At 50.9% G+C, this 25,940-nt stretch overlaps 13 protein-coding genes across 13 annotated transcripts; 6 read left to right on the forward strand and 7 right to left on the reverse strand.

The window, feature by feature from the left end:
- Window positions 1–558: 558 nt before the first annotated feature.
- Window positions 559–2,452, reverse strand: An11g05580 (uncharacterized protein; the record flags this gene model as incomplete). The annotated part of the gene is made up of 3 exons (XM_001394507.1): window positions 559–767; window positions 836–2,050; window positions 2,110–2,452. 3 exons carry the CDS (start codon window positions 2,450–2,452, stop codon window positions 559–561), a joined length of 1,767 nt encoding a protein of 588 aa, XP_001394544.1.
- Window positions 2,453–2,929: 477 nt separating this feature from the next.
- Window positions 2,930–3,510, forward strand: An11g05590 (hypothetical protein; the record flags this gene model as incomplete). The annotated part of the gene is made up of 3 exons (XM_059750287.1): window positions 2,930–3,053; window positions 3,195–3,311; window positions 3,422–3,510. 3 exons carry the CDS (start codon window positions 2,930–2,932, stop codon window positions 3,508–3,510), a joined length of 330 nt encoding a protein of 109 aa, XP_059601610.1.
- A 267-nt stretch (window positions 3,511–3,777) lies between these two features.
- On the reverse strand, window positions 3,778–5,439 carry An11g05600 (uncharacterized protein; the record flags this gene model as incomplete). Its single annotated transcript, XM_001394509.3, has 1 exon — window positions 3,778–5,439. One exon carries the CDS (start codon window positions 5,437–5,439, stop codon window positions 3,778–3,780), a length of 1,662 nt encoding a protein of 553 aa, XP_001394546.1.
- Window positions 5,440–5,846: 407 nt separating this feature from the next.
- On the forward strand, window positions 5,847–6,503 carry An11g05610 (hypothetical protein; the record flags this gene model as incomplete). Its single annotated transcript, XM_059750288.1, has 3 exons — window positions 5,847–5,960; window positions 6,020–6,247; window positions 6,336–6,503. The coding sequence occupies 3 exons, from the start codon at window positions 5,847–5,849 to the stop codon at window positions 6,501–6,503; spliced, it is 510 nt and encodes a 169-aa protein (XP_059601611.1).
- A 330-nt stretch (window positions 6,504–6,833) lies between these two features.
- An11g05620 (hypothetical protein) lies at window positions 6,834–10,290 on the reverse strand (the record flags this gene model as incomplete). The annotated part of the gene is made up of 10 exons (XM_059750289.1): window positions 6,834–6,917; window positions 7,027–7,236; window positions 7,324–7,545; window positions 8,469–8,662; window positions 8,740–8,848; window positions 8,931–9,019; window positions 9,409–9,477; window positions 9,694–9,742; window positions 9,847–10,020; window positions 10,210–10,290. The coding sequence occupies 10 exons, from the start codon at window positions 10,288–10,290 to the stop codon at window positions 6,834–6,836; spliced, it is 1,281 nt and encodes a 426-aa protein (XP_059601612.1).
- A 9-nt stretch (window positions 10,291–10,299) lies between these two features.
- Window positions 10,300–12,335, forward strand: An11g05630 (uncharacterized protein; the record flags this gene model as incomplete). Its single annotated transcript, XM_059750290.1, has 3 exons — window positions 10,300–10,537; window positions 10,723–10,938; window positions 11,029–12,335. 3 exons carry the CDS (start codon window positions 10,300–10,302, stop codon window positions 12,333–12,335), a joined length of 1,761 nt encoding a protein of 586 aa, XP_059601613.1.
- Window positions 12,336–13,144: 809 nt separating this feature from the next.
- Window positions 13,145–14,124, reverse strand: An11g05640 (uncharacterized protein; the record flags this gene model as incomplete). Its single annotated transcript, XM_001394513.3, has 4 exons — window positions 13,145–13,389; window positions 13,452–13,744; window positions 13,799–13,897; window positions 13,961–14,124. The coding sequence occupies 4 exons, from the start codon at window positions 14,122–14,124 to the stop codon at window positions 13,145–13,147; spliced, it is 801 nt and encodes a 266-aa protein (XP_001394550.3).
- A 137-nt stretch (window positions 14,125–14,261) lies between these two features.
- On the forward strand, window positions 14,262–15,419 carry An11g05650 (uncharacterized protein; the record flags this gene model as incomplete). Its single annotated transcript, XM_059750291.1, has 3 exons — window positions 14,262–14,411; window positions 14,500–14,583; window positions 14,637–15,419. The coding sequence occupies 3 exons, from the start codon at window positions 14,262–14,264 to the stop codon at window positions 15,417–15,419; spliced, it is 1,017 nt and encodes a 338-aa protein (XP_059601614.1).
- Window positions 15,420–16,772: 1,353 nt separating this feature from the next.
- An11g05660 (uncharacterized protein) lies at window positions 16,773–20,537 on the reverse strand (the record flags this gene model as incomplete). The annotated part of the gene is made up of 1 exon (XM_001394515.3): window positions 16,773–20,537. One exon carries the CDS (start codon window positions 20,535–20,537, stop codon window positions 16,773–16,775), a length of 3,765 nt encoding a protein of 1,254 aa, XP_001394552.3.
- Window positions 20,538–21,046: 509 nt separating this feature from the next.
- Window positions 21,047–21,324, forward strand: An11g05670 (hypothetical protein; the record flags this gene model as incomplete). Its single annotated transcript, XM_059750292.1, has 2 exons — window positions 21,047–21,186; window positions 21,273–21,324. 2 exons carry the CDS (start codon window positions 21,047–21,049, stop codon window positions 21,322–21,324), a joined length of 192 nt encoding a protein of 63 aa, XP_059601615.1.
- Window positions 21,325–21,732: 408 nt separating this feature from the next.
- On the forward strand, window positions 21,733–23,456 carry An11g05680 (uncharacterized protein; the record flags this gene model as incomplete). The annotated part of the gene is made up of 3 exons (XM_001394517.1): window positions 21,733–22,055; window positions 22,112–22,961; window positions 23,010–23,456. 3 exons carry the CDS (start codon window positions 21,733–21,735, stop codon window positions 23,454–23,456), a joined length of 1,620 nt encoding a protein of 539 aa, XP_001394554.1.
- Window positions 23,457–23,513: 57 nt separating this feature from the next.
- An11g05690 (uncharacterized protein) lies at window positions 23,514–24,297 on the reverse strand (the record flags this gene model as incomplete). The annotated part of the gene is made up of 5 exons (XM_059750293.1): window positions 23,514–23,535; window positions 23,685–23,776; window positions 23,897–23,968; window positions 24,053–24,115; window positions 24,157–24,297. The coding sequence occupies 5 exons, from the start codon at window positions 24,295–24,297 to the stop codon at window positions 23,514–23,516; spliced, it is 390 nt and encodes a 129-aa protein (XP_059601616.1).
- Window positions 24,298–25,042: 745 nt separating this feature from the next.
- An11g05700 (uncharacterized protein) lies at window positions 25,043–25,928 on the reverse strand (the record flags this gene model as incomplete). The annotated part of the gene is made up of 3 exons (XM_001394519.3): window positions 25,043–25,681; window positions 25,747–25,839; window positions 25,902–25,928. 3 exons carry the CDS (start codon window positions 25,926–25,928, stop codon window positions 25,043–25,045), a joined length of 759 nt encoding a protein of 252 aa, XP_001394556.1.
- Window positions 25,929–25,940: the final 12 nt, after the last annotated feature.

Below are 25,940 nucleotides of genomic sequence, written 5' to 3' on the forward strand. Positions count from 1 at the left end.
GAGCTCATTATCATCAGACTTACTTGGTTATACTTATTATATAGATGTGGCTGGCTGGATAAACGAATCCCCATAGCGGTTGGATGGACGGAAAAGGAATGGATCAGAAAGTGATAGGCGATGAGCGGAAACGGGAGGTTACACGAACTGTGAAGCATCTATCCTAAGAACAACTTTTCTTAACTACTGAATAAGAGATCTAATGTTAATTGATATGGACTTTATTACTGATCTTGGGTGACGTGTTACACCGTTCTAATACAATTCTAATATAAAATAAAATCAGCCGCTTCCTCCGTGGCTGCACACAAGGCTCGACAACCCTGTAATAGACACACAGACACTAGCATCCGCATTTGAGGATCTACTGCCTCTTTCTCCTTGCCTCCTTGCGCCTATCATCTTCCCAAGCTGGACCGTATTGTCGGAATGGAATTCGCCCGTAGACGGACATACTTCAGTTCTGTTGCAGTTGTGCATTGACACAACTCTGTTGTTCATGCCAGTTTGACAGATGATCGAAAATGCCTAGTTAGCGCGGTGGTAAGCACCTGGAACCTAGTAGCTTTCCTTGATCAGATCGGAAGCCCTCTCAGCTACAGCATACAGCGTGCTGGTCAAGTGACCGCAAAGCTGGAATGGCAGGACTGAAGCATCAACCACACGAACATTCTTGGTACCATAGACCTTGAGTTCGGGGCTGACAACACCACCCTTCTCGCGGGGAAGCATGCTGGTGGTGCCAACGGGGTGGTAGTTGGTTCGGTCTGAAATGATTGGGCAGGTTAACGATTATGCTGCAGGTAGTTAACTTGAGAAACGGAAAGAGACTTACAGTTTTCCTTAACCCACTTGGTCCAAGTGGCGCTGGATGCACTAGCAGGAAGCACGTCGAGGCCGGGAGAAACTTCCTCGCCGACAAGGCTGTTTAGGGGCGCCGTGCCCAATGCCTTTCGAATATATTGTGCCACTGTGACCTGAGCCTCAGCGTCTTGGTCGAACATGAAGTAGTTGGGGTTGATGGCAGGATAGTCGGAGGCGTTCGCCGATTGAATGTGGACGCTGCCGCGGGAGAAGGGGAGGAGAGGCCAGTATTCAACGGCGAACGAGTTCCCGCTGGGGGCGAAGACCACCTCCGTATAGGGGACCTGGGAGTTGAAAATCAGATCGTACTGGCGCTCAAAAGCCTCCACGAGATTGGCTTCCTTGACAGCGCCATTCGAGGCGCTAGCGACAGTCTTAGCATAACTAGCAAGCTGGGACTTGACGTAGGAAGCCAAGGCAGTGACATTATCGCCGTAGAGCTGATTCACAGATGGCAGGACGGAGAAGGTTGCTAAGCCGGTGAGGGTGTCGACACCTTCCCAGGAAAGGGCGTTGTTGGTCTGATCCTGTAGGTTCTCACCGACGGTGGTGATGTTAACCTTGACGGGAATATTGTGCTTGTTGAGGACATCGGGGTTTCCGATACCGGACAGCTCGAGAATGGCAGGGGATCGAAGGGCGCCAGCCGACAAAATGACCTCCTTGTCAGCGTAAATGGTTTCCGTGCCATAGGCATTAGTAACCTCGATGCCGACGGCAACAGCCTCTCCCTGGGTGGTGTTGGCCCAGATGACCTTGTTCGCACGAGTATTGGAAATAATCTTGAGGTTCGAGCGAGCTTCATACGGCCAGTAGTAAGCCCTGGCAGCATCTTCGCGAACATTCATCTCCCGGTCCAGAGTGTCGGGGTGAACCGTAAATCCAACCATCTTGCCGCCTTCCGAGTCGGGGTTGTACTGGACGCCCAATTTCTCAAAGGTTTGTTCAAGGACGGGAAAGACGCTGCTGTTGGTCATGGAGTTAGGCCAGCCGACCTTCAGAGGGCCGTTCAGACCATGATAGCTGGCGTTATAGCTGGCACCGTGGGCGATTTGGTCCTTGGTGGGCACCTGGAAGCCTTCCGACTTTTTATAATATTGGAATAGATTCTTCCAATTCCAGCCGTCGTTGCCGAGAACTTCCCAATTGTCAATTTGCACGTCTTCGGCACGAGTATAGGACATTCCTGTTGTGGGACGCTCAGTCAGTACGAACGCGTTGTCTGGGGAGGAAACCACAACTCACCATTGATTGTGCTCGTGCCACCAAGTGCCTTTCCAGCACGGATGGTCTGCTGCAGACCACCTGCATATGTCTGGTTCTCGGTTTGGTAGGCCCAGTCGACCTCCGTCCCGAATGCCGTGCTGTAGCCCATGACATTAGACACATTGAAGTTGTTCAATGCTGATTCTCCAGCCTCGATGACAGCCACGGTGACATCGCTCAGTTCTGAGAGCCTATTGGCGACAACCAAACCACTGGTGCCTCCACCGACGATGACAAAGTCATAGTGAGCAGGCGAGTCAGCGTGACTTTTGGCCGTCACGCCTAACGAGAAGGCCGCGAGAGCAAGAGAGGGGAAAAGCATCGTGGTGGTAGATGCGAGGGGCTAGAGTTATTCTCTGTCTTGCCGGAAACTCATTTGATGACCACAGTACAATCGGAGACAAGACCCTGTCTCTTTATACAGGCACCGAAGCGGACGATATGCCGACCATCCATAGGAAGACTTCTAGAAAAGGCCCTTAAAGGGGTCCAGCCATCCAAGACCTTGACCCGCTCATTGCGCAGTCGTTAGGTTCTCTCAGTGCCATATTCTTAGCCAGGGTCCCTTCAGTTCAGCAAATGTCAGTGATCGGTCATGATTATGAAACAGCTGGCTCCAAGGGTCTCTAGGTCTCGCCACGCGGGAAGCTCCATTTCAATGTGGATACCCTGGTTATCAACAGCCAACCCGGAAGGACGGGGCCCTGAACAATGGATTTGTAATGGACTGATTAATTTTTTACCAAGAATTACAATTCTGACTCTCTAATTCCGCGCCTCGGACATGTTGCGGGCCGAAATGGGGGCGTGTCTGTGTATGTCAACGGCAAGCCGATTTCAAAGCGCTACTCCCGACATGATTCTAAATCCATTTCCGGCTTTTCGAACCGGCAACCAAGAAGCTCCAATAAGAGGATATGCCGGTCCCCTCCCACTCTCATTACAGTATTCTGAAGCTTACTTCCACTGTTTTATTTGTCAGGGAGCCACATGGAAGTTAGTCAACCGCTTTCTCAACAATCCATAGAATCCCCGTAATCAGCTTCTATTTCCTTCCTTTCCAGGGGCTGCGGGAATTCATTTGGTATTGCCTTTGGGATTCTCGGCACATGGCTTGTTTTGCAATCCTGGCGCTGGGTTGGAAATATGTGGTGATATAAATTCCCGAGATGTCTGCTTCGGTTTGATTCTATTACCATCATAAGTTTGCCTGTTCATCGTTTCTAGAATGAAAGCTGCCGCACAGCATTACTTTGCTAACAGGCGAATATTAAGTAGCACTGTCGTGCAGTTGAGTCTAGTCCCTTCATCATTGAGGCTGACCCTCGATATCTCGGGATCTCCCCAATCGTGAATGGTCATGTGTTCCGGACGATTTAGGCCCCTGAAGGTCGTAGATGGAAGTTTTTTGTCAGCTGCGAGGAATGCAACCAAGTACACCGTGAGTCTGACTAAATTGCAACGATCTGTACGTGAAGTAATGTAAAAGGGTCGCTATGTCGCAGCTACTACCTTGAAGGTCTATTTGCCAATACTCAGAATTTTTACAATTTGCAGTGAACTACAATCCGATTTCAAGATAAGTCACTGGGAAGCAAATATTCTTTGGTTAAAATCTGGATCTAGTGATCTTAATCACCCTACATGCTAGTATAAGAGTAGATCCGCTGCCTTCTCCGCCACTGCATAAAGGACAGCCTGATAATGCGCCGCAAGAGGTACAGGCAGGACACTAGCATCCGCAACACGCAATCCCTTCACGCCCTTCACCCGCAGTTGAGTATCCACTACCTTGCCCATGGATGCCGAGCCACCTGGATGGAAGAATGTAATTGCACCATTTCTGATGTTGTTGTCGATTTCCTCGTCAGTGGAATCGAGTCTCATAGGTTCATTGCCGGGTCTGGTCACTTCGTGCTCCACCATGTCTTGACCCTCCGGCGTGTCCAGGATGAGCTTGGCAACTCTCCGAATCCCGTCTCGTAGAATGGCTCGGTCCACTTCCTTGGAACAGTAGTTGGGATCAATGAGAGGTGCACTGGCCGGATCTGTATCGGCCAGAGTGATCTGGCCTCGTGCTGTCGGAGCCATCAAAAGAACCGCCGTGCTTATGTGTGTACCATCCATGGCTGTTTCAAAGCCAGTCACAGCGCGACTCATCGGTGCGTATATAACCAGAACCTCGGAGTGCGCAAAGTCCGTGTCCAGGTATGGATGGTCCTTGGGCGGGATTTGCCCGTCGTCTGCTTGAAATGCTTTGATCAACTCCTCTGTAGGCGTCTGCAGCGTCACGTTCCAATCATAAGGTACCCCCATGCCATACGCGGGACTGTCCCAAAGGGGCGTCCCCATAGAGAGACCTTGTTCGGGGTGACGCAGTGTCCACCATTGGGGGAAACACATGTGATCATGGAAGTTTCGACCCACTTCTGGAGAGTTCACAAGTTGTGGGATGCTGTGTTTTGCCAGCTCTTCTGCGGGCCCAATGCCAGAGAGCATGAGGAGCTGAGGGGTACGGTATGTTCCAGCAGAAATGATCACCTCTCTTCTGGCATGGTATTCTTCTCCATTGACTACTTGGACTCCTGTCGCGACCTGTTGACCATCTTGCTCCTTGAGAATTACCTTTGCCACCAGTGTATCAGTGACAATGGATATTCCTTGACGCCGAGACAATCCATATGCTTCACTGGCAAGCTGACGCTGTCCTTCACGCCAGTTCTCTCCAAAGTGAGCTAGACCCAGCGGGCTTCCAGCGTTTGCATCTGGGTTGAACTTGACGCCAATACGTTCCCATGCAGAGCGGACTGGCTCTTTCAGAGGATATTTTCGGTCCGGGCTGGTGAGTGCGACAATCGTGTTGGTGATGGGGCCCCTGGTGCCGTGAATTGTCGTGTCGACATTACGATCGTAATGCGTCTCGACACGCTTGAAGTAAGGAAGTAGACCTTTGTAGCCCCAGCTAAAATCCCCGACCAGCTTTGCCCAGAGATTGTAGTCGGCAGCGTTACCACGGGTCCAGGTGCCGTAGTTTATCGCTGTGCCTCCACCCAGAGCCTTCCCTGCCGCGTTGTAGCATTCACGACTGTTGAGGTGCTTCTGTGGCACCGTGGTGTAGTCCCAGTCCAAAGGCGAGTGATGAGCTCCAAAGCATGCCAACGGGGTACTGGTGAGAGGATGATCGACGACGTTGGGTCCGGCTTCAATGATCAGGATTTGTAATGACTTGTCTTTCTCAGCCAGCCGACCAGCCAAAGCACAGCCCGTCAGACCTCCACCGACAATGATGTAATCGTAAGAGTCAGGCATGACAAGTGTTAGGGAATCAAAGACAACGTGAGATTGCAAAGGGGATAGTTGAACTACAATGGAGTACTGAAGATGGGGAATCGGTGCTGTTGACAATCGATAGAAGGGGGCAGGGCTGATGGAGGTATTTAAACTTTCATCTCACTCTAAGCTGACAAGTCAGCAAGGCCAGAGCAGCTACGGAAGGTCGTAAGAGAAGATTCCGGCGTTCCTTGACCGTATCATAATTCCAAAATAGCTATGGGAATTGATTGGTTTGTGTGATGCGGATAGTTCATCTTAGTTGGCAGTCAGCAAACAATTTGCAAGGAACAGACAAAGAAACGCGGTCCCACCACCGCCAAGCCAGCTGCATTAGCCCGCAGTAGCACATACTGAACCCTGATGGCTATATCCTATTATCGCTCATGAAGACCGGGTTTGCTGGACGAGCATTCACTTACACACGGCAGTCAAAGGGTCATGTTACTTGGTTTAACTACGATGTACAGACACTTTTCATGCCACCAGAAAGGGATCTGGTAAGAATTACACTTTGTTGCAACTTACTACGAAGGCTTGTTCTGACATCAGACAGTAGGCAATCCCAACTGAGAACGGATGTTGTCGATCATCCTGCGAACTGCAGCTACCCGCGGGTCTTGCCCGATGGCCGCTATCAAACGCCGTACGCGAGGCTCTCATCGGTGATCAACGACTCCTTGGCCTGTCATCCGAATCATTACCCCTCCCAATCAATCATGTCGACAAACAGGCGTGGCGCCAAGGCATACACGGGATTGGTAAATTGAGTGCTAGGATCGTCGACGTACGCTAATTGATCCGGGAATATTGTCAGATATCATGCGTACACTGTCAGAGCGAAGGCCCGACTCACAGAATGGGCCTAGATAGAGGATATGTGCTGTTCACACTTTGTTGGCCAGTGTACGCTTGACAGGGGTATGCCTTGGCACAAAACAGCCTTCGAGTACCTTGGTACTCGGCCCATGAAGGCATTCAACTTTCTGATTGGTGTGATACAGTACAGCCGACATGGAGGATGCGGCGGCCACGTTGGTTAACTCATCATGGAAGAGATTCAGCATATTACTGTTGTCGTTCGAGGATTTACATACGCCATGAAAGAGACTGAAGTCAGAAGATGTAAATATTGAGTTCGATATTCCTGCCCTTCCCCACCCATATAGTCCGGCTGGTGTCGCTACATCTCGCAGGGTCTCTAATTAACTGCGCTGACGAGTATGTCGCGTAGTTACTGTGACCGCTCGTATTCAGCGGAGGGCATTGTGCGGAGAAACTAAAGCTTCGAGTAAGCGGACCGATCCAATTCCATTTCCTCACTACCAATCTCAATACGCAAGGTTAAATGTATCTATGAAATTTATTTAGATTTAAGATGATCGTTGGTTGGTGCTGTAAACGGTAGTGGTCGGAGACCACGGAGGGGGCGAATGATCGGGTGATGCCTGGAGAGACTGAACGTCTCAACAAATAGTAACTAGTTTGCAACAACATGAATAGATTTCTAAGGTTAAATGCCAAGCTAAACGTCTCCGTTGAGGGTGCTGAGGCTGAGCAACATACAAGTGCGTAGCTTTGCCAATGTAAACCTTCCCTTGTAAGGACCTCTTTACGCTCTCTTTCCCCCCCTCGGTTAGTCCCTTTATTAAGCTCGTTAATCAATACTCTCCATGGACAATATTCGGGGGTTGCGCCTGTGCTCAGGTCTAGATTACCCTGTCGCTCCATATCCATATCTGAAGCCACAAAGCCAACACCTCGACGTTCAGTCACCTGCTTTATATCATGCGCTGGCTATATAGATTTCGGGTCTCATTCTGTTGCGAGTGCTCTTAAAGTAAAGCATGGATGTTATTCTACCTCTACGGCGACATACTGCTGTGTGAAACATCTGATATACCATTCCTCGGTCGTGGACTCTTTAATGGATGCTTCAGTAGGTACACCGGGGTTGACCTCGGAGGAAGAGACATCGTGCGCGGACAAACCTGACCCTCTACACGATGTTCTTAACCAGAGGACCCGATTCCAGTGAGCTTCGTCAATAGCTACCAGGACTTCACACACATCGAACGAGACCGTCTCGCACAAATGCGAGGAGCGAGTGTATAATGTATGTTTATTCTGGGGACTTGGATCCCCACCATGGGAGGCGACGTAAATGAAGATTAAATTTCAAAGTGGTCAGGCGAACACAATGCCATCAAGAGATAAGGAGTCATCTGGTACACTCTTTGTGTATCGCATCAAACGATGAGTTGGAACAGAGTAGCAAAGATACCAAGAGACAGAGAGGGGGGGGAAGGGAATGTATATATATCGAGCAGAAAAGGGAAAAGGGGAGGAAAGGAAAGACAGGCAGAGAAGTGCAAGAAAAGAGAACGGAGGACGCAAAACCCAGAAAATAAAGCATGGTGAGATTGTAGATTTAACTTGGGGAAGCTGGCCACCACATATGAATGACTCTCTGCGCTCTATGCTGACAATAGAAGAGGGTCCGATTCAAGTTAAGCTACAACCACCGAAATTCAGAGCGACGTATCCTCTGGAAAATAAATTGCAGGGGGGAATGGAGGCCACGTAGGGAACAGACGGGCCGGGGAAATTGATATGGTCTCTCTTCCAGAATGATATCCAGGGATCCTACACTCCCATACGAGCGTGTAGGTGATATGAATGCAGATCCTGTGAGAGTTGTGCAAACCCGGGCCAATTATGCCTCGTTCCATGATATCTGAGGCAATTGGGCGTCTTTGCCTGCAGCGGACTGTGATCTAGTGGCGCACGAGTCATGTTTCTGCAATGGCATATATCTTACAAATGGGATAGTGTTGACCGGATGCGCCCAGCCTACCAAATAAGAAATATCAGCCTCCTGCTCCTATTTGGCCTCCTAGGCTGGATGGCGGCTTGATGGGATCAGATGATGTCTGAAGTATGGGCAGTGATCAAGGAGGTGCATCCTCAACCCTTTTCGTTCCTAGATTGCAGTGGACTTGGATCACCTTAGGAACTTGAGCCTCCAGCGCAATCACTTTGTCCTTGTCTCTGTGTTGTAGAACACCGATGGAGCTCCTTCTTTGGTTCTTCTTAAGTGCGATAACGCGAGATATCCCTGCGATGGCGTATGGACATGCTACATGCGGCACTGGTTGGCCAATGGTTCTAATGGGACAGGCAGGGGTAGTCATGGGACAGTCTTCCAATACATAAACGAATCCAACAGGGATCAAGGATCAAGTGTGCCACGGTGTATGGTCCATGCTATTTTCATACAGCGGTATATTGTCAACGCGGGAGCCGATGCAAACTCCGGGGATGTTCTTGCAGGTACTAGACAACTAAGTATACCAACAACGGAACCACCGGGCTCCCAATCATCCACCTCGTGCAGTAGCCCCTGGAAGCAATTAGTGTAGCTACTGCCAGAGCACATGTTCAGGTGGGGGTCTAATGGACCATGTAACCAGATAAACAAATGGCTTCTGAGAAAGTTGGTGAGCCAACCGCAAGGGATCGTGTTCTTTGATGCATATCGGAGCGTTGTCAGTTCTGACTGTGATCATAGGCACATTCATTCAGATTGCTAGCTCTACGAAGCTATCCCCGGGTTATGCCCGTTGTGAAATTCTCAAAAGGTTTCCAGACGTAAAATGACTGACAGGACGGTCGATAATGACACTGTTTGTTACAATCTCGCTCAATTATCTCTTCTCCTTTGCCCGACATATAAACTAACAAAGGAGCCACTTGCCCACGACGTAGTTGGACAAGAAGAGATCAGTAGCAGGTACTGAGTACAAAAGCGGCCATAGCCCTAGCCTGTAATCTGATTCTTATCTTTCAAGAGTGTTAGGAGAGATATTTGACGCCCCGCGGATGAGCTGGCAAATGGCAGTGAGCGCAATTTTACTTAGTAGAGGTTTGCTTTTTCCCTCCTTTAACCCGGCCATGCACTGCTCCCATGTGGCGTGGCTGATCTTGTTCCAATGTGACCGGGAGAGTTCGGCCTCGCTCCAACTAACTGGATCTACTTCCTCATGAAGTGCTCCAGGCCAGGTGGATGGCGATATTCTTACGAGAATCTATGAGAGCGAGATCGAAAGTTGATGCTGATCGGAAAACGTTCGGATAGTTCCGTTTTAGTATAACCCTAAGGCTAACCTTAAGGTCCACCATGATTGTGGTTCTCTCGTTTGCTAAATTTTATTTAAAAGCTTGTCAATTCACCGGGGTTCTCCGGGGCACACTTGGGAGAGGCAATGATGGGCACATCAAGCTAGTGAAGTCTCAAAACGCGGGTCTGTGACTTCAATTTGCAAGGTGCATTAGCGTCAAGAACTAGTTCCCTGGTTGGAGCCCCACCTAAGCTAAGAGGGCTACCAACAGTTGGTTCGGTAAAGCAGATTTTGGGCTCGGAATGATGTTTCCCTGGCAGCCTTTGACACGGGCTGCTCCAGTCGAGGGGTTTGCTTCTGTAAAGAGGGAATTCCCGGTTGATTGTTTGAAGGCTTGCACTTGTTCAATGCCACCCTCCACAAACGCGACGAATAGCCCCTCCAACCCAGTAATGTGCTACATACAAATCAGTGTTTGCTTCTGTGCACAGTGCCCATAGAGAGAACAAAACTACACATTGAGCCTTGGGCGAACTAGACAGATACTCAAGAATCGCTGTGTCGTGCCGCGATAATGTTGAAAGTCGATTCACTGATTGGCTTTCTACCTAAACCTAATAATCAGTACATCTCTCCGACGGTGTTGATCTACAGTCGTCCTCTTTTTCTGTTTGTAAGTGTGACTATGCATGTATCTTTCGTATCCCATGACGAGGTCATGGCTGAGCTGAAGAGCTGGATGACAACTGTTGTAACCTCGTCATCTTGCAGGATAAGCACATACAAACATAGCTGGCTCAAGAAAAGACAGGGCAAGCGGAAGGCAACACTGGCTCTTCCTCGCTTTTCTTATCCTGCCCGATATCAAGGCGTACTGAGTCATGAATCCCTTCGTGAAACCATAAATACCACCTTTGTCGCCTCAACAGAAATGGCCTGCCAGAAAGCGAATCTGAGTCAGAAAAGGAGCCTCTTCTCCTTTTCGACCTTACATCCTCACGGACTCTTTGTTGAATTCACCATTCAATTATTTGATCGCCTTATTCAAGATCTAATTCTACTTGAAATCATCTCTTTTTGCCGATCCCATTCCGTCCTGGTCATTGTGACTCCACTGATTCGTTCACCATGAGAGCCACAGGCAGTCTATGGTCAGATGCATATCTGGCTTGGGTGAACAGCTGGCTTTCGGTTCCATGGAATGCTTCAGAGAACACTGAAGATGCCATGTCAGTTGAGGAGATGGTCAAATTCTTTGGGGAAAAGTACCTCATCCATCTTCTTAACAATGATAATCTGAGACGTATAATTACCTCTTTTCGTCGTCGAGCTGATGCCAATAAGCTGCTTCTTGGAGGTCAGGTCCCGCCGTCCTGTATTGAAACAAACATTCTGAAGCAACGATATGACCCCCGGACCAACTGTTCTTGCAATGGCTTGTATCCAGTTCCTTCCGGTATATCTGTCGAATCGGTACAACAGACGTCAGGATGTCTCGCAATCAAGAAGATGACTGAACTGGAGAGTTTGGTTAACAGCAAAGAAAATGAATGGAATCCAGGCGACATATTCACCGCTGAGCATCTGCATACAGCCGTGGCTGAACTTGTGCTTCTAAACGGAGATGAACAGCCGCCTCCTGACACCTGTCAGGGTCCTATGCCTTCTCTCGCCACTGTGCAGGCCCCTGATCGACGGCCTGATCCGAACTGCGATACGCAGCCTTCCGTGTATCACCAGTTATACCCATCCAATGAGCAGATAAAGCTGCTTTCTGATGCAAGGTACTTCTTTGCTATCGCCTGCGCAGGAAGGCTGTGCGACGACGGTCTAGCAAGAGCTGCAGCAGAGGCAGGCAACGACATCTTGATTGCTGATTACTGCGAGGCGGCAGACGAGAAATCATTAGCCATGTTGCAGGACGTGAAGGCAGCAGCTGTCGCATTCCTCAAGATGTGCAATTTGGCAGGAGTAGTCACCGACTGGCAATTCAACAATCTTGTCGCTCTGGCAATCCAGTTCTCGGTCCTTGGCTATTATAGAGATCATTCACGGTCTCGCCGGCCCGATGGCGTTTATGGCAGCCACATGACAGACATTCTGGCACATCGCTATATCGATTTGGCCATCTACGTGGGTGTCATGACGGCGTCAATGGGTACCGGGGAGCAGATATCCAGGGAACAGTATCACCTGCTAGCGGAGGCGTGTTGCTACATCAACGATATTATCGACGTCCGCAGCGATGCAATGCGGAAGTCAAGAGAAAGCGTTATCTTGCGGGGGATTCGAGGTAACCTCTGCAAATACCTCGACAATATTATATCGTCCTGCTTGCAACGCGCTGCCATGGCCATACGGTCCAGTCCTGTTAGTGCTCTGGTTGTCATGGGTTGTTGCAACTGGATGCTCATGTCGTCCCAACACAAAGCATACGAACTTTTCCATGGGGTTCAGGAACGGAAGGATGGGAAAATCTGTGACTATGTCTCAGCGTCAGATGGCTCTTATCAACAGCTATTGGAGGTTCTTGATGAGTACGGTAGTTTGGGCGAGAATGGACCGAGTGTTGCGAAACGACGAGCGGATATGGACCTGCTGTACCATACCTATCGGAGTCTCCCACAAACACATACAGCTTGGCTAGCAGACAGCACACGAAGCCTGCTTAATCCTGTATCTCTGCGCAGGATTATCGATGTTGTTCATTTTGACTGGCACGGGGACACTGGTGATGTTGAGTACTGCCCCTGAGCTATCTTTTGGGGAGTGAAGGGCAGTAAGTTGCTACTACTTACTTTAGCTATCTTCTAAGCTTATTATACTTGAATATATATAAACGCCCCACATCATAAGTACCCTCCCCACCAGTAGTTTTCAAAAATTCTTATCAGCTTTATCCTTTTGTTCCAATTTGTCCAATTTCTGTGATTTTAGGCTTGTATAGAGTTGCATGCGCCAAGGCATTCAACTGGCCACTCTTCCACTGGCTATCACCCAAGCTGCAGCTTATATGAACGAAAACGAGATAGAAACATATTACTAGGTATCTAATGCTTCTCCACGAGCAGGAGGAAGATGTCGTGGAGCTTCTGAGCGAGGATTCTCAGGCCCATGGACGTTACAACCATGCCGACAATACAATAGCCCTGACCTGGCTTACCTTGTTCCGCAAAATCAAGAAACTCGATCCACTGGCTGCCGAATATCTCTCACACTTGGCCTTTTTAGGTCAACGATGTATACCAGAATTGTTTCTCCCACGACTGGCGACGAGAAAGAATATAGTTGAAGCCCTTGGGCTACCAGAATACTACTTATTCATCACTATCCAGCCTGGAGATAAACCCATAATATTACATCATGTGGTTCACCTAGCAGTTTGGCATTGGTTAAGGAGTGAGGGCATAGTGGCTGGATCAGAATAATTACTGGGTATTCCCTTGATACTAGGATCGCTATTGTACACATGGTGCATCTGGTCACTTCGAGATAACGTTCGAATTTCACTTAGAAAAGAAACAGAACGAGACAGAGAAAGAATGAAGAGATTTCGAGCGGAATCATTCGAAATTAAAGCCCCCATAATAAACACACAACGCCTTGCTAGCACCTTCCATGCAGTAATGCATCACCACTGACTTTTGACCCTCCTTGACAACCTTGGCCATTTGCTTGACGTCCGATGTCCGAGGAAGGTAGAGAACTATGTGTTCTGTGAACAGAGAATACTCTTTGTAAAGTTTTGCGAGGGAGTACGGCTCCATAGTACTCAAATTAAACACCGTGTCGGAGCGATACCCGGGGCCTATAATGGATCAGCTTGCTGCCAAGGTACCTAGAAGGTTAAGGGAATATTTGGGCACATACCACCCCACGGCGGACTGGCAAACACGACACTATACGGCGCCAAGTCCTTCAGTTGATTCTTGATGATTTCGAAACAATCCCCCTCAAACCAGGTGATCTTGTCTGCGACGCCGTAGATCTTGGCGTTGTGTTTGGCGCACTGCAGGACAGCGGGGTTCTTCTCGATGGCGTAGACACGCTTCCATCTACCAGACAGCGCGAAAGCGATTGAGTTGCCACCCGCGCCAGCGAATGCATCTACTAGGATGCTGCGTCCTGCGGGAGCGGACTGCGCCATGTGTTCTGCAATTTTGCTGCCGTGGTGTATTAGCTACCCGGATCCTGTGAGTAGATGACGGAATACCTACTTGGCTACTGGCTCGGGTGTTACCCCAAACCAGGCATCATCAGTCAGCCAGACACCCTCATCATACTTAGAAAAGATCTTGTAGCGTTGCGCCCAGTAGCTGTTGCGCAGTGTTAGTCGATTTCAGTTCCGCAACGTATAGACGGGGGGATGATAAGCTTACTTCTGAATATCCCACGGCACCTCGCCGATATCATTGTAATGATGTACTTCCTCCGGAGGAACCTCCACGGTCGGGTCTCGAGCCATGATGAAATATAAAAAGACAGTTGAACAGGGACTGAAGCTAAAGGCGGAGAGCCGTCGCATCGCGACGATATCAGCCATCGCGATAAGCGATAACCAGTGTTTGCAATGTTTGCAGCGCCGGGCAGCTCTCCACGTTGCGCATCTGCTTTCCTCCGCACTGCCCAATGCTCCCATCCTCTCTCCCCCAAACACATATCCCCTCCCTCGCAGCAGACATGTTCGGGGCTCTGAATCGGTTTATTGGCTTGGATGCCGAGCCTACCCGGCAGGCGCGGGCTCAAAGCACCAGCGACAACTCGTTTGGATTCCAGGTCCTTCGCAACAAGGATGCGGAGCTCCCTCTAGAGCCGTGGTTCGATTTCATTGTCGGAATTAATGGGCGGTTAATAGTAAGACACTTCACTCTACAGGCAGATCTCTTGACATGCGCGAGTTCGGCTAACTAGCTACCAGGAGGATCCCGACCCCAACCTCTTCGCTACGGAAGTGCGCAACTGCGCCGGATCCAGCGTGACCTTTGAAGTCTGGAGCGCCAAGGTACAAACATAAACCAATACCCTCCGGTTAAATCTACTAATACCGTTGTGAAGGGTCAAAAAACACACACCGTCTCCATCCCCGTCCCCGCATCCAACCCCGATCTGGGCCTGGCGCTCCAACTAGCCCCCCTCTCCTCCACGCAAAACATCTGGCACGTCCTGTCGATCCCCTCTCCGCTCAGTCCCGCCTACCGCGCAGGCCTCCTTCCACACTCCGACTACATTATCGGCACTCCAAGCGGGACATTACGTGGGGAATCGGCACTTGGCGAGCTTGTCGAAGACCACCTGAACCGCACACTAGTCCTATGGGTATACAACAGCGAGTTTGATGTGGTGCGCGAGGTCGAGCTGGTGCCTACACGGGGCTGGGGAGGTGAGGGAGCTCTTGGCGCAGAATTGGGCTTTGGAGCACTACACCGGTTACCGGTCGGCCTGGGTGAGGAAGTAGAAGGTCCAGGAGAGGTGGTTTTTGAGACGCGGGACGATGGCTCATCCGCGCCGGTAGTGGAAGCTCTGGGCCAGGGACCCCCGCCGTCTGGGCATTTCCTGGTCCCGGCTAACATGACCTCTCCTCCGCCGTTGTCGGGGCCACCGAGGAATTTGGCAGCGTCGCCAGCTAGTCATTCGTCTGCGGGTCGGCGGCATAAGACGCGTCATACAGGATCAGCTGCTGCAGTGTCGTTTGATGACTACTTTGCGGAGGGCGAGCAGAAGAGCAAGGAACAAGACTTCGCGCCGTCTCGCAGGGGAACGCCGCTACCGCCTCCGCCCAAGGCTGGGGTGCGGTCACCGCCTAGCTCGGGCAGTCCGGCGCCAGCGGCTGCCGAATAGACTAGGGTCAAGAGGTCATCTTTGTACAGTAGTCATGAATCTCGGTTATTATGATGGCCTAATAGGCTCATTTATGCATTGTTCCCTAGCAACCGAGATAGTACTCTCAGACTGTTGCATTTCTGGAGCGAAATTTAGCCACTTTTCCATTCCACCTCAGATGTGACTCGGCACCGCCTTTAGCTCACTGAGCGGCTGAGAGCATGGAACACGATATCAAAGACTTAAAACTCAGGTAACATAATCACATAGGAAGAGACATCTCACAAACAGACACTAAACCGAACTTGCAGTCTCCATAGTTCTTTAAGAAATATAGAATCTAGAGGGGTTCCCTAGTATGGCCAATCATGCCCTTACCTGAATCCAATGCTCACAACGATAACCATACCTCATCAACTACATGATGATGCATTCCCCCGAATACTCGCTTCCAACTCCAGGGGATCCATTCACACTACCGACATACGCAGCATGATTGTTTCCCTTTATGTCCTGATATCCTATACCAACTTGCCTAGGTCGAACTGTTGGGAAATACCCGGCATTTCCCAAATTGGTGGTATTTCTTTGCAGGGCCGACGCGAGCGCCCTTTGAGACGGAGAATCGGAATTGATAGTATTGCCTTCGGGCATCGCTCTGGGGCCTGGACGTCAGTCTGTGATTTGGACCTTGTTGAATACACTGACTTTAGCTGACTGGTCGGTGGTCGTGCAACTGTAATCGATCACGTCGAATCGATGGCTGAATCGACAAGAGGGGCTCTAACTGTTGTATTACTTTCACGACGTGGAGGGAGCGTTTGCTTTTTCTAGGCTTTCCAAAACTCAGTCACGATCATATGTCATCTTGACTACCATGTATACTGCATTGCCAGACATGTGTTCCAGAAGTACTTCTGCTGGAAATGCATGATACATTATGCACGACGTGATGCACAATCGCTATATAGCCCTTTCAGGTGATTTAAACTATATGCATCAGGTGAGAATCTATACATGTTCTGGTTCCTATGCATTACTGCCACGACACTGTGATATACAGATCATGTTAGCGACTTGTAGAACACAGCTCCGTACGACGAGGCCATGTACGCCAGTGTTGATGCCACCTATGCAATGCGCTGAGTGGAGCGGTTGAACTATATTTATCCCATATTAGCGACTTTGTCTGAAAACTACATGGCAAGCTGGCCCTTGAGAAACAGACGTGCGTGGTCAATGCTTGAGCTACTTTGTAGCCCACCGTTTCCGGGCACTCGGTGTATTAATCATGATTGGCGCCGTTCATTGTGACATTCAGTGATAGACACTGCATTTCTACAGATTGACCATACAGCGACTCTTCCCCGGTCAAACCAGCTCAGGCGTTAGCCCAACGCTTATGCGTGGTCTACGTGCCTCGAGCACATTGACCACGTCCTCATGGCCGTACTGCCGTGCGAGCTCCAGGGCACTTTGTCGGTTGCTATCCACTTGAGACAGCTTCACCCCTCGAATACTGGCCAGAATAGCAACGACGCTTTCATGGCCCCTCTTTGCCGCAATTCCCAGGGGGGTGTACCCCTCTTCATTGCGCCGGTCGAGCTCGACGCCAGCACATGCTACCAGCATCTCCACAACTTCAGTGTGCCCATTGCACGAGGCAATCCACAGAGGGGTCTGCTTTGCGTGAGGATGAGACACAATGTCGGTACAATTCAACTCCACAGCGACGTCGATAAGGAATTTGACAACGTCGTCATGTCCATTCTCAGCGGCCGCCCATAGGGGTGTGGTGCCATTGGCATCCACGTTATTGATAGCCACTCGGCCAGTATCTACCAGCGCCTGGACAATGTGATAGTAGCCGTTAGATGCAGCTCTCCAGAGCGGCGTAATTCCTCTGTCGTTGGGACAGTCCACATCGACTCCATCAGTGCTTGCTAGGACGTTGACAACCTCAATATGGCCATTGTCCGCAGCGGCCCACAGTGGCGTTGTGCCGCTCTGACTCTTCCTATTGAGATCGACCTGGCCGGTGGAGATCAGGATCTGGACTACTTCCACATGTCCATTGGATGCCGCGGCCCAGAGCGCTGTACTGCCATACATGCGTGGGAAGTTCAGATCGACTCCTTCCGTATTAGCCAACACCCTGACAACGCCACTGTGGCCACAATCCGCAGCTGACCAGAGTGGTGTTACGCCCTGATGACTCCTCTGATTATAAATTATCCGACGGGTAGAGACGAGTATTGCGACAATCTCCTCATATCCTTCCTCAGCTGCTAGCTGCAGGGGCGTCTTGCCATGCTGGATTTGCTGGTCGACCTCCGTCCTTGCATTTCCAACCAGTAACCTGACCAACCTCTCATTTCCAAGACGGATTGCTGCTTCCAGCGGGGTGCCCGCTCCAGATTCGCTATGGTTCGGGTCTAGGGTTTTCATGATAATCATAGCTTGAACTACGTCTTCGTGGCCGTTGAACACCGCTGCCCACAGTGCAGAAAGGCCAGCTTTGTTTAGATGGTTGACATTCACACGACCCGAGTTCGCAAGATACCTGACAATCTCGGTGTGGCCGTTCGAGGCCGCAACCCAGAATGGTGTTTCCCCACCAGTGTCAGGCACGTCCAGGTCAAAGTCCTGATATTGGAAAATTGACCGGACAATTTCCAGGTGCCCGTGTGCGGCCGCTAGCCATAATGGCGTCTCTCCATTTCTGTTGGTAACTAACAGGGGTTTAGAAAACGTCTGCTTTACCATCGCTTGTACGAGGATGAAGTTGAAGGCCTCCGCGTAGCCCTTACGAGCAGCGAGATGAAGGGCCGTGTCTCCATCTGGAGACTGGGTGAGGATATGTGGCCCCAAGCGTTTTAAGAGCACCAGTATTGCTTCCACAAAGTTGATAAGCGTAGCGGTCATAAGAGGCGTATATCCGTTGGAACCTGTTTGGTTCCAATCAATCCGAGCCCCACGATCACAAAAGCAATTGAGTACCTCGAGATCTCTCATTATTATGACAGACATGAGAGGCGTTTCCCCTGACCGATCTACTACACTCGGATCCACGGCTTCACTCTTCAAGAGGGTGTCGATCACAGCCAGATGTCTCCCATTGATGGCCCAAGATAGCGGTGAATATCCAGAAACGTCGACGGTGTGGCGAGCACCACGGGCGAGGAGCCAGTTAACGAGAGCCAGACACCCGCGCTGAGAGGCATGTGACAACGGCGTCCAGCCATTGAAGTCCGGTTTGTCATAGTCATGAGCCTCCAATAAGTTGATCAGGAGCTTGTGTATGTTAGGCAAATCGAGGTCAAGACACCAAATATGCTCCTGCCACCATGCCACTGCATATTGGTAAAGGGCCCAGGGCACGGTGTCACTTGCCCTGGAGGCTTGCAGGTATTGCAATAGACTGTAGCCAACGTCCGTATCCTTGCTCTTCTTTAGTCTCAAGAGCTTCAAGGCAAAGCTTTGGGATTGGCGACGAGCGGGAACGGTCGAATTGACCACTGCCGCTGTGACTGAGCTGGAGCTGATTTTAGGTACTTTGACTGTCGACAACTGCCTGGAGAACACATCATAATTCAGGTAGGTGAGAATGATCTCCGCCAGGGTTTGATGTGAATCGCGCAATCCGGTGTGGTCGAATATAAATGTTTTCACACTATGATGCACCACTCGAATACTCGAGCTTTCTTCGTCTACAGTAAGCAGACTCCCACAGCAGCCCAATGTTGCATGGATGTCATTCAATCTCCTCGCGGGGTCCCAAGTCGTCTCCCAGGGAACAACACTGAGGGCTTCTCTCATTTCCTCTGTGGTCAGTGGCCTGCACGCGATCGCAACCAGATCCAGAATCTTGGATTGATATGTGACGTCGGAGAGTCTAGATCGTTTTAGTATCATAGTGTATAAGGCTGAGAGATCTCTAGGTAAACTGGCAATTGCCTCTCGCATATCTGCATCTGTTCTCTCAAGACACAGGGCTTCCATCTGCAGAGCCGCCCACAGGAACATTCCCTGGGCTCCTTGAGAGAGACTATCCCGAATCTCGAGAACAAGGGCGGGGTCGTTTACTACAAGCTTTCCGGATTCGAGACATCTCTCTAATTCGGCGTTGATGAAATCATCAATGTCTGATTTATTATCTTCAATGGGAAGAAACTGCTGGTTCGAGAGCTGTCTTAGTTCCTGCAGAGAGTCGGCGGGCTCCGGCCTGACAGAAACGCACAATGACAGCTTGATCAGGTTCTGGATCTCCTGTAAAGATGTCAAGATGACTTGTCGCGCTTCCGCATCGCAGTGCATCAAGCCATCAAGAATGAAAACGGCCTCGAACTGCGTCGGCAGTAGATGCTTTAGTAAACTTAGAATCTCGTCAACCTCGAGAGAACGCTTGTCTCCCAAGAAATCACGCGCAACATCGAGGTCATTTTCTGATTGCAACAGTTGTCGCGCTAAGGACCCTATTACTGTTTTCGGGGCCAGGCTTTGCGTCGAGTCATGTTGGCAGAAGAAGTACGCCACTACTGCCTTCCTCTCCACCTCCAGGTTGAGGTCATCCACCATATTTGCGAGAATGACGGACTTTCCCGATCCTAGCTTGCCTGTACACACGAGCGTACGCGATTGTAGCCCTTGTGGAGATTGTTGAGCTTTCCAGTTCGCATACACAGCCGAGGTTTCCAGAATAGAGGTAGTACCGAGCTTGCGGATCCGCTTCCAGTCTTGTTCATAGTAATACGTAGAACAAGCATCCAGTACGCGCTGGCGCGCTTTCAGCCTTCTTGCGTACGATTGGGATTCAAAGCGTTTAGTGACTTGAGACCTGAACCATGAATTATCCTCGGCTTCCAGGGATAATTGCTGAACCATAAGTAAATTCACTTCTTCTTTGATGGCGGCCGCCCAGAGCTCAAGGTCAGATTGGTAGCCTTTCAGGGGAGTTGTCATAGTCGAAGCCCACTGGCCGAAGGCTGTCTTCCGACTCAGCTTTATGACATGATGACATAGCTGCACGACGGTGATGAAGTATTCCAGCATTGATGTTCGAAGCCGTTGTGACTTTGGATAGACGACGCCCATTAGTTGATAACGAGGTGCAGAGCGGCCCACGGCCATGAGCATGGCCGATAGCTGTTCAAAGTAGGCCGAGTACTTGACGATGGACTGAGAACCCATCAGAGGCTTCCGCCGATTGACATACGTGCTGCAGCATACTTACCAGAAGTGACATTCGTACCAATGCCCAGATGCCACAGGCTAGGAGGCTCTGCGAGCCGCCCAAGACGATGTCTCCAAGCGCAGCGAACTCCTGCACCGCCTGGAGAATGTTGGTTAGCCGTGATCCGAAACATCGTCCTTGGAGGCCAGCCGATCGGTTGACCTCCGCAGTCAACTGCATCACATCACGGATACTTGGCGGGATTCCAGCAGCCTGGTATGATCGCAGCGTCGCCTTCTCCCGCGAGGAGCAGTCGGCTTGGAATTCGGAGATGGCCTGTCCCAACCGGACTTCCGGTTTCAGTCTCGCGGCTCTGGTGAGAGCGGTCGTCATCGTGGAACCGAGCTGCCAAATAAGTGGCGATACATAGACGGCATCGGGCGAGATGAAAAGGATGCAGGATCAGAGAAGGATGGATGAAGATGGTAAGCCAGGAATACACGCAAGGCTGTGGTGGGGGGTGAAGGAAGGCAGTGCTGTTGCCGCCAGTGAGAGGTGGCCAATCGCAGCCGATCCAGCTGTCATCGTGGAATCGGTGGTTGAGAAGCAATTGTCTCGCAGTTGAATCATCTCCTTTTCATCATCTATGATGGCAGGGTATGTTAAGAGTCCTGGATATGATACCTGATTAAGTTTAGGACAAGACTGGTCGAGGTGGATAACTACCCGATCGCAGAACCAGCCCACTAACAATAATAATGCCCCATCCCCAATTGGCCCTCCACATCCATTCCTAGTACTCACTACTTACTACGTACTGAGTACTTACTACATACTATCTATAATATGCGCCCGTGACTCTGCTCCCCTATAATAAAAGAGTGATCTGGATTCTCTCCCATGGAGATACTCCTAATGTAAGTCTAATCCGACCCATCCCACTGCAGAAACCACGCCAGGATTCCCACCAGACAGCTTAGTGCTGACACGCTCACCTTTGACTTTTACCGCCCTCTGATTCATTCATATAAGTAGCCCAGCTGTCATTCTCGCGACTGATCTGCCGCCGAAATGCGCTGACCCTTCCAGAACTATCATCGTATCTTACTAGCATTATTTCTTCTTCTGCGGCTACCTACGCCGTTAGTCCGATCGGCAATGGCGGAGATCAGCCTGCGCACCGCCCTGGCCATCCTGGTGGGAATCTATCTCCTCTACAAACTCCTCTCCTTTGTCCGCTTTTACATCATCGGTCGCCGCAGCGGATATCCCCTAGTCGTGACCCCTTTATTCACTCAGCATACGTTGTGGCAGATCGTGGGCCCGACCTTTCAAGTGCAGCTGAAGCGCTACCTTCCCACATGGCTCCACGAACATGTTGATATCCACATCCATGGGTGGGAGTTTCGCCACAAGAATGCCATGCATCGCCGATATGGGAAGGTTTTCGCCATTGTATCGCCTGATGAGTGCTCATTATGGTAAGTTCACCGGCACTAGATACATTTACTCTGCTGTTATTCTGACCCCCCTGAAGGATAGCTGACCCAACCGTCGGCACAACCGTCTTGCAGCGCCGCAAAGACTTCATCCAGCCCGACGTCGTAGCCAAGTTCATGGGCGTCTTCGGACCAACATTAATTCAGTCCAACGGCGAAGACTGGACCCGTCAGAGGCGCATCATCGCTCCTCAACTCAACGAAACCATCATGGGCGAGGTGTGGGAAGAGTCCTGTCGTCAGGCGCGCGCTATGCTCGAGTATCTCCTGCAGCATCCTGGCGGTGACACCTTGACCGGGCTTCGCAGCATAGCCATCAATGTCCTCGGCCAAGCCGGGTACGGGCAGAACCAAACATGGTCACCGGACTTCGTCGAGGCCTTGGGAGAGGACTGGCAAGGCCCCAGAGTCTCGTACTTCAAGACGATTGCCATGGTTACGGACCGGTTCGTCGAGGCAGTATTGATTCCGAATTCTTTGAAAATGTTGCCTTATATGCCCCAGTCTCTGCGCCAACTGGGGCGCCAGATGGTGAAGGTCCCGCAGTATATCACGGAGATTTTAGATGAGGAGCGAGACGCCAAGTCGAGTGAGGTGTCTAAGAAGCGCCACAATTTGCTAGATATGCTGGTGCGATTTGCGGACCGTGGTGAGCAGGATTCTTCGAAGCTGTCCCTGTCTGAGGCGGAGATTAGTGGCAACCTATGGGTGTTTACCGCAGCTGGCTTCGACACCACAGCGAACACCATGGGATACGCTGTCATGTTTCTAGCACAGTATCCGCAGTGGCAGGACTGGATGCGGGAGGAGTTGTCCCAACTGGACGCGAATACTTCCTCTTGGGGATATGAAACGTTCTCCCAGTGCCCGCGGGTGCTTGCTGTCATGGTACGTGATGCTTACAGGACATTGAAAGATAATTGCTAACTCTGTCAGTTCGAAACCCTCCGTCTCTTCACCCCTGTCCTTCACTCCACACGCTGCGTGGCCACGACACAGCAGATTGCCGATTCTGACGGCACACACGTGCTGACACCCCCGATGAACGTGTTTGTCTCGCAGCAAAGCATCCACAGGGACCCGAACATCTGGGGATCGGACGTGGATGAGTTCCGGCCCACGCGGTGGCTCGACGGCGCCGGTCAAGTGGTGACACCGGCGAAGGGCACGTTCATCCCGTGGTCGGCAGGGCCCAGAATATGTCCGGGCATGAAGATGTCGGAGGTGGAGTTTGTCGGGGCGATGGCGACCCTGTTCCGGCATGCGCGGTGCGAGCCGATGCAGGAAGGAAAACTTCTGCAGCAGATGGATGACTCGATATCCAAGTTGACGCTGCAAGTGAGGGAGCTCCGAGAGGTGCAGTTGCGGTGGGTGCCAGCGTGATTATCTTGACAAACGACCGACCAACCAACCATCTTGTTCGATATCTACCATAGTAAGCTAATGCACAACAAACATCTTACTCATGAAAAACAAAAGAAAAGATCGATAAGACAGAACCACCCCATTTTATCCCCTCCCACCAGTCCTGCATTATACCTCTAGACGGGTTATTGGCCAATCACACGCCGAAGCATCTCGGATACTCGCAAACTCCCCCTCAAAACATACTAGCCTCTTGCCTTCAGATCAGCCATCTTCTTCCTATTTATCCACCATCCAACACCGGAAGCTCCAACTGGTGCACCGGTCCTGACAGGACCCTGATCAACCACTGATTAATTCCAACATGCATAGCTCACTACCACTTCCACCATCCCATCCAACCCAAGTAGTAGTAACCCCATCATAGATAAATATCAGCCCATCATCCCCTCAGTTACTACACCCAACCACCCCCATCCATACCCATCCATTACATCAACCCACACACACCCAGCATGTCCAATCCCCACCTCCCAATTACAATTACTTCTACCCTCACCATCCTCCTCTTACTCGTCTCCTTCTCCCTAACAACCTACACCCTAACCACCTACCTCCACCTGGCGCACACCGCAACATCCCTCGTCCCCAAAGCCATCGTCCACGATACCGCCATCCTAGCAACAACCTCCTACCACATCTTCACGACGATCCTCACCTCAGCTACATTCATCACTATCTTCTTCCTCTTCCCTAGAATCACCAAGTCGAAAGGCGGCAATCCCTCATGGATCCAAAAGGGACTTACGTGCCTCGCAACCCTCCTCCTGACGACAAGTCTCCTCGCGTTTACTATCATCCTGGCTACGAGAAAAATGTCCTTTGGGGACGTGGGCCCGCATGTTACTGTTTATTTAGATGAGGGGTTGGGCGAGAAGCAGTTGGTTTACCGGGATGATGGGAGGGCTGTTGTGGGGGTGGTGTTGGGGTGGGTTGGGTGGATAGGTGCATCGGTTCTGTAAGTGTTGTTTTTTTGTTTTGGGTGCTGTTGGGGAGTGTGCTAATGTTGTTCCTCTAGGTGTGGAATGATGATGCTTGGAGGGAAGAAGGAAGTTGGGAGGGGAGAGATGTGGGTGGATAAGGTGGAGGTTGAGCAAGAGAGTAGAGCGGAGAGTGTGTAGATGTACGATGATGGGTATTGGGTATTTTTGATGGGGTAGTAATCATGGTATGGGCTATGTTGTGATGAGTTGATGGGTTACGAGTGATGTTTTATGTCAATGCCGATGATAGTACTATCAAAATATGTCATGACGATCCATATAGCACTTACTACTATAAGTATACTAGCCTTCTCTTGGCGTAATATAAATTTATGTTGAACAGTGCTCATAATAATCAGATAGACTCGGCGAATGTCACGCATAATACGGATATTGGTATGAATATAAGGAACGATAAATTGTGCAGTGGAAACAGTGTTCTACTTTACTCTGTCAACACCCCGTAATAACTGCATAGTAAACGCTCATTCGTCTACTTAAAGTACATATGCAAGAACTAGATCAAGTCAACCCATTCTAAACACTCGCCAAGTGGCGAATTTAGTGTCCCTTGCTCACCACCTCCTCCAACTTCTTCCGCACATCTCCGATCTTCTCCTCCATCATGGCCCGCGCCATGCCGCTGTGTGCAATCCCCGTGTACCACAGGTGCTCGGCCTTCTCGCGCACCTGCAGATGCGTGTCCGCCACAGCCGGCACCCGCTTCTCGTACTCCCAGACCAGGTCCGACACGTTACGCATGGTCACGGGCAGCAGGGTCCAGGCGGCCACGGTACCGAAGGCCAGCGGGGACGCCGTGCGCAGCAGGATACCGCGGTTCCGCGACACGATGGAACCGGCCATGGCGGCCACGACGACGTAGACTCCGCCGGGGAGCAGGCGTTCGCCGGACTCGGGCGACGGGGCCAGGGAGGCGACGGTGTTGGTGAAGGCATTCTCGATGTGCAGGGCACGCGACAGGAAGTTGTTGAACTTGGTCTCGACGGCCAGGGAGTTCTCGTACAGGAAGAGACGGGCCTGACGCACCTGAGCGGTCAGGATGTCGGTGGGAGTAGGGGAAGAGGGAGAGGAGAAGGGAGTGGACACCGGAGTCGCCGGGGTGGTGGTCGGGGCCGGAGAGACGACGGGCTTGGAGACGGCCGGGATCTCGGTCGGGAAGTCATCGTAGATGGGTTTTTTCTGGACGCGATGTCAAGTTAGGATACGAGTCGTATCGAGAAAGTGGGCAATTTCCGCGCACGTACAGCATCGCGAGGCTCCTCTGCAAAGGCCGTCTGCCGGGGATAGAGGGCGATACCGCCAGCCAGAAGAGTGGCCGCGATGGGGGCCACAGCCCGCTGGAGGGAGTTAGCGGAATTTTCACATTGCAGATTGACGAAGCAGGAGCTGAGGTATTTACCTGCTTCAGCATTGGCCGGAAAGACATAATGGGAGAGGC

The sequence above is a fragment of the Aspergillus niger genome (assembly GCF_000002855.4).
Source record: "Aspergillus niger supercontig An11".
NCBI classification, from domain to species: domain Eukaryota; kingdom Fungi; phylum Ascomycota; class Eurotiomycetes; order Eurotiales; family Aspergillaceae; genus Aspergillus; species Aspergillus niger.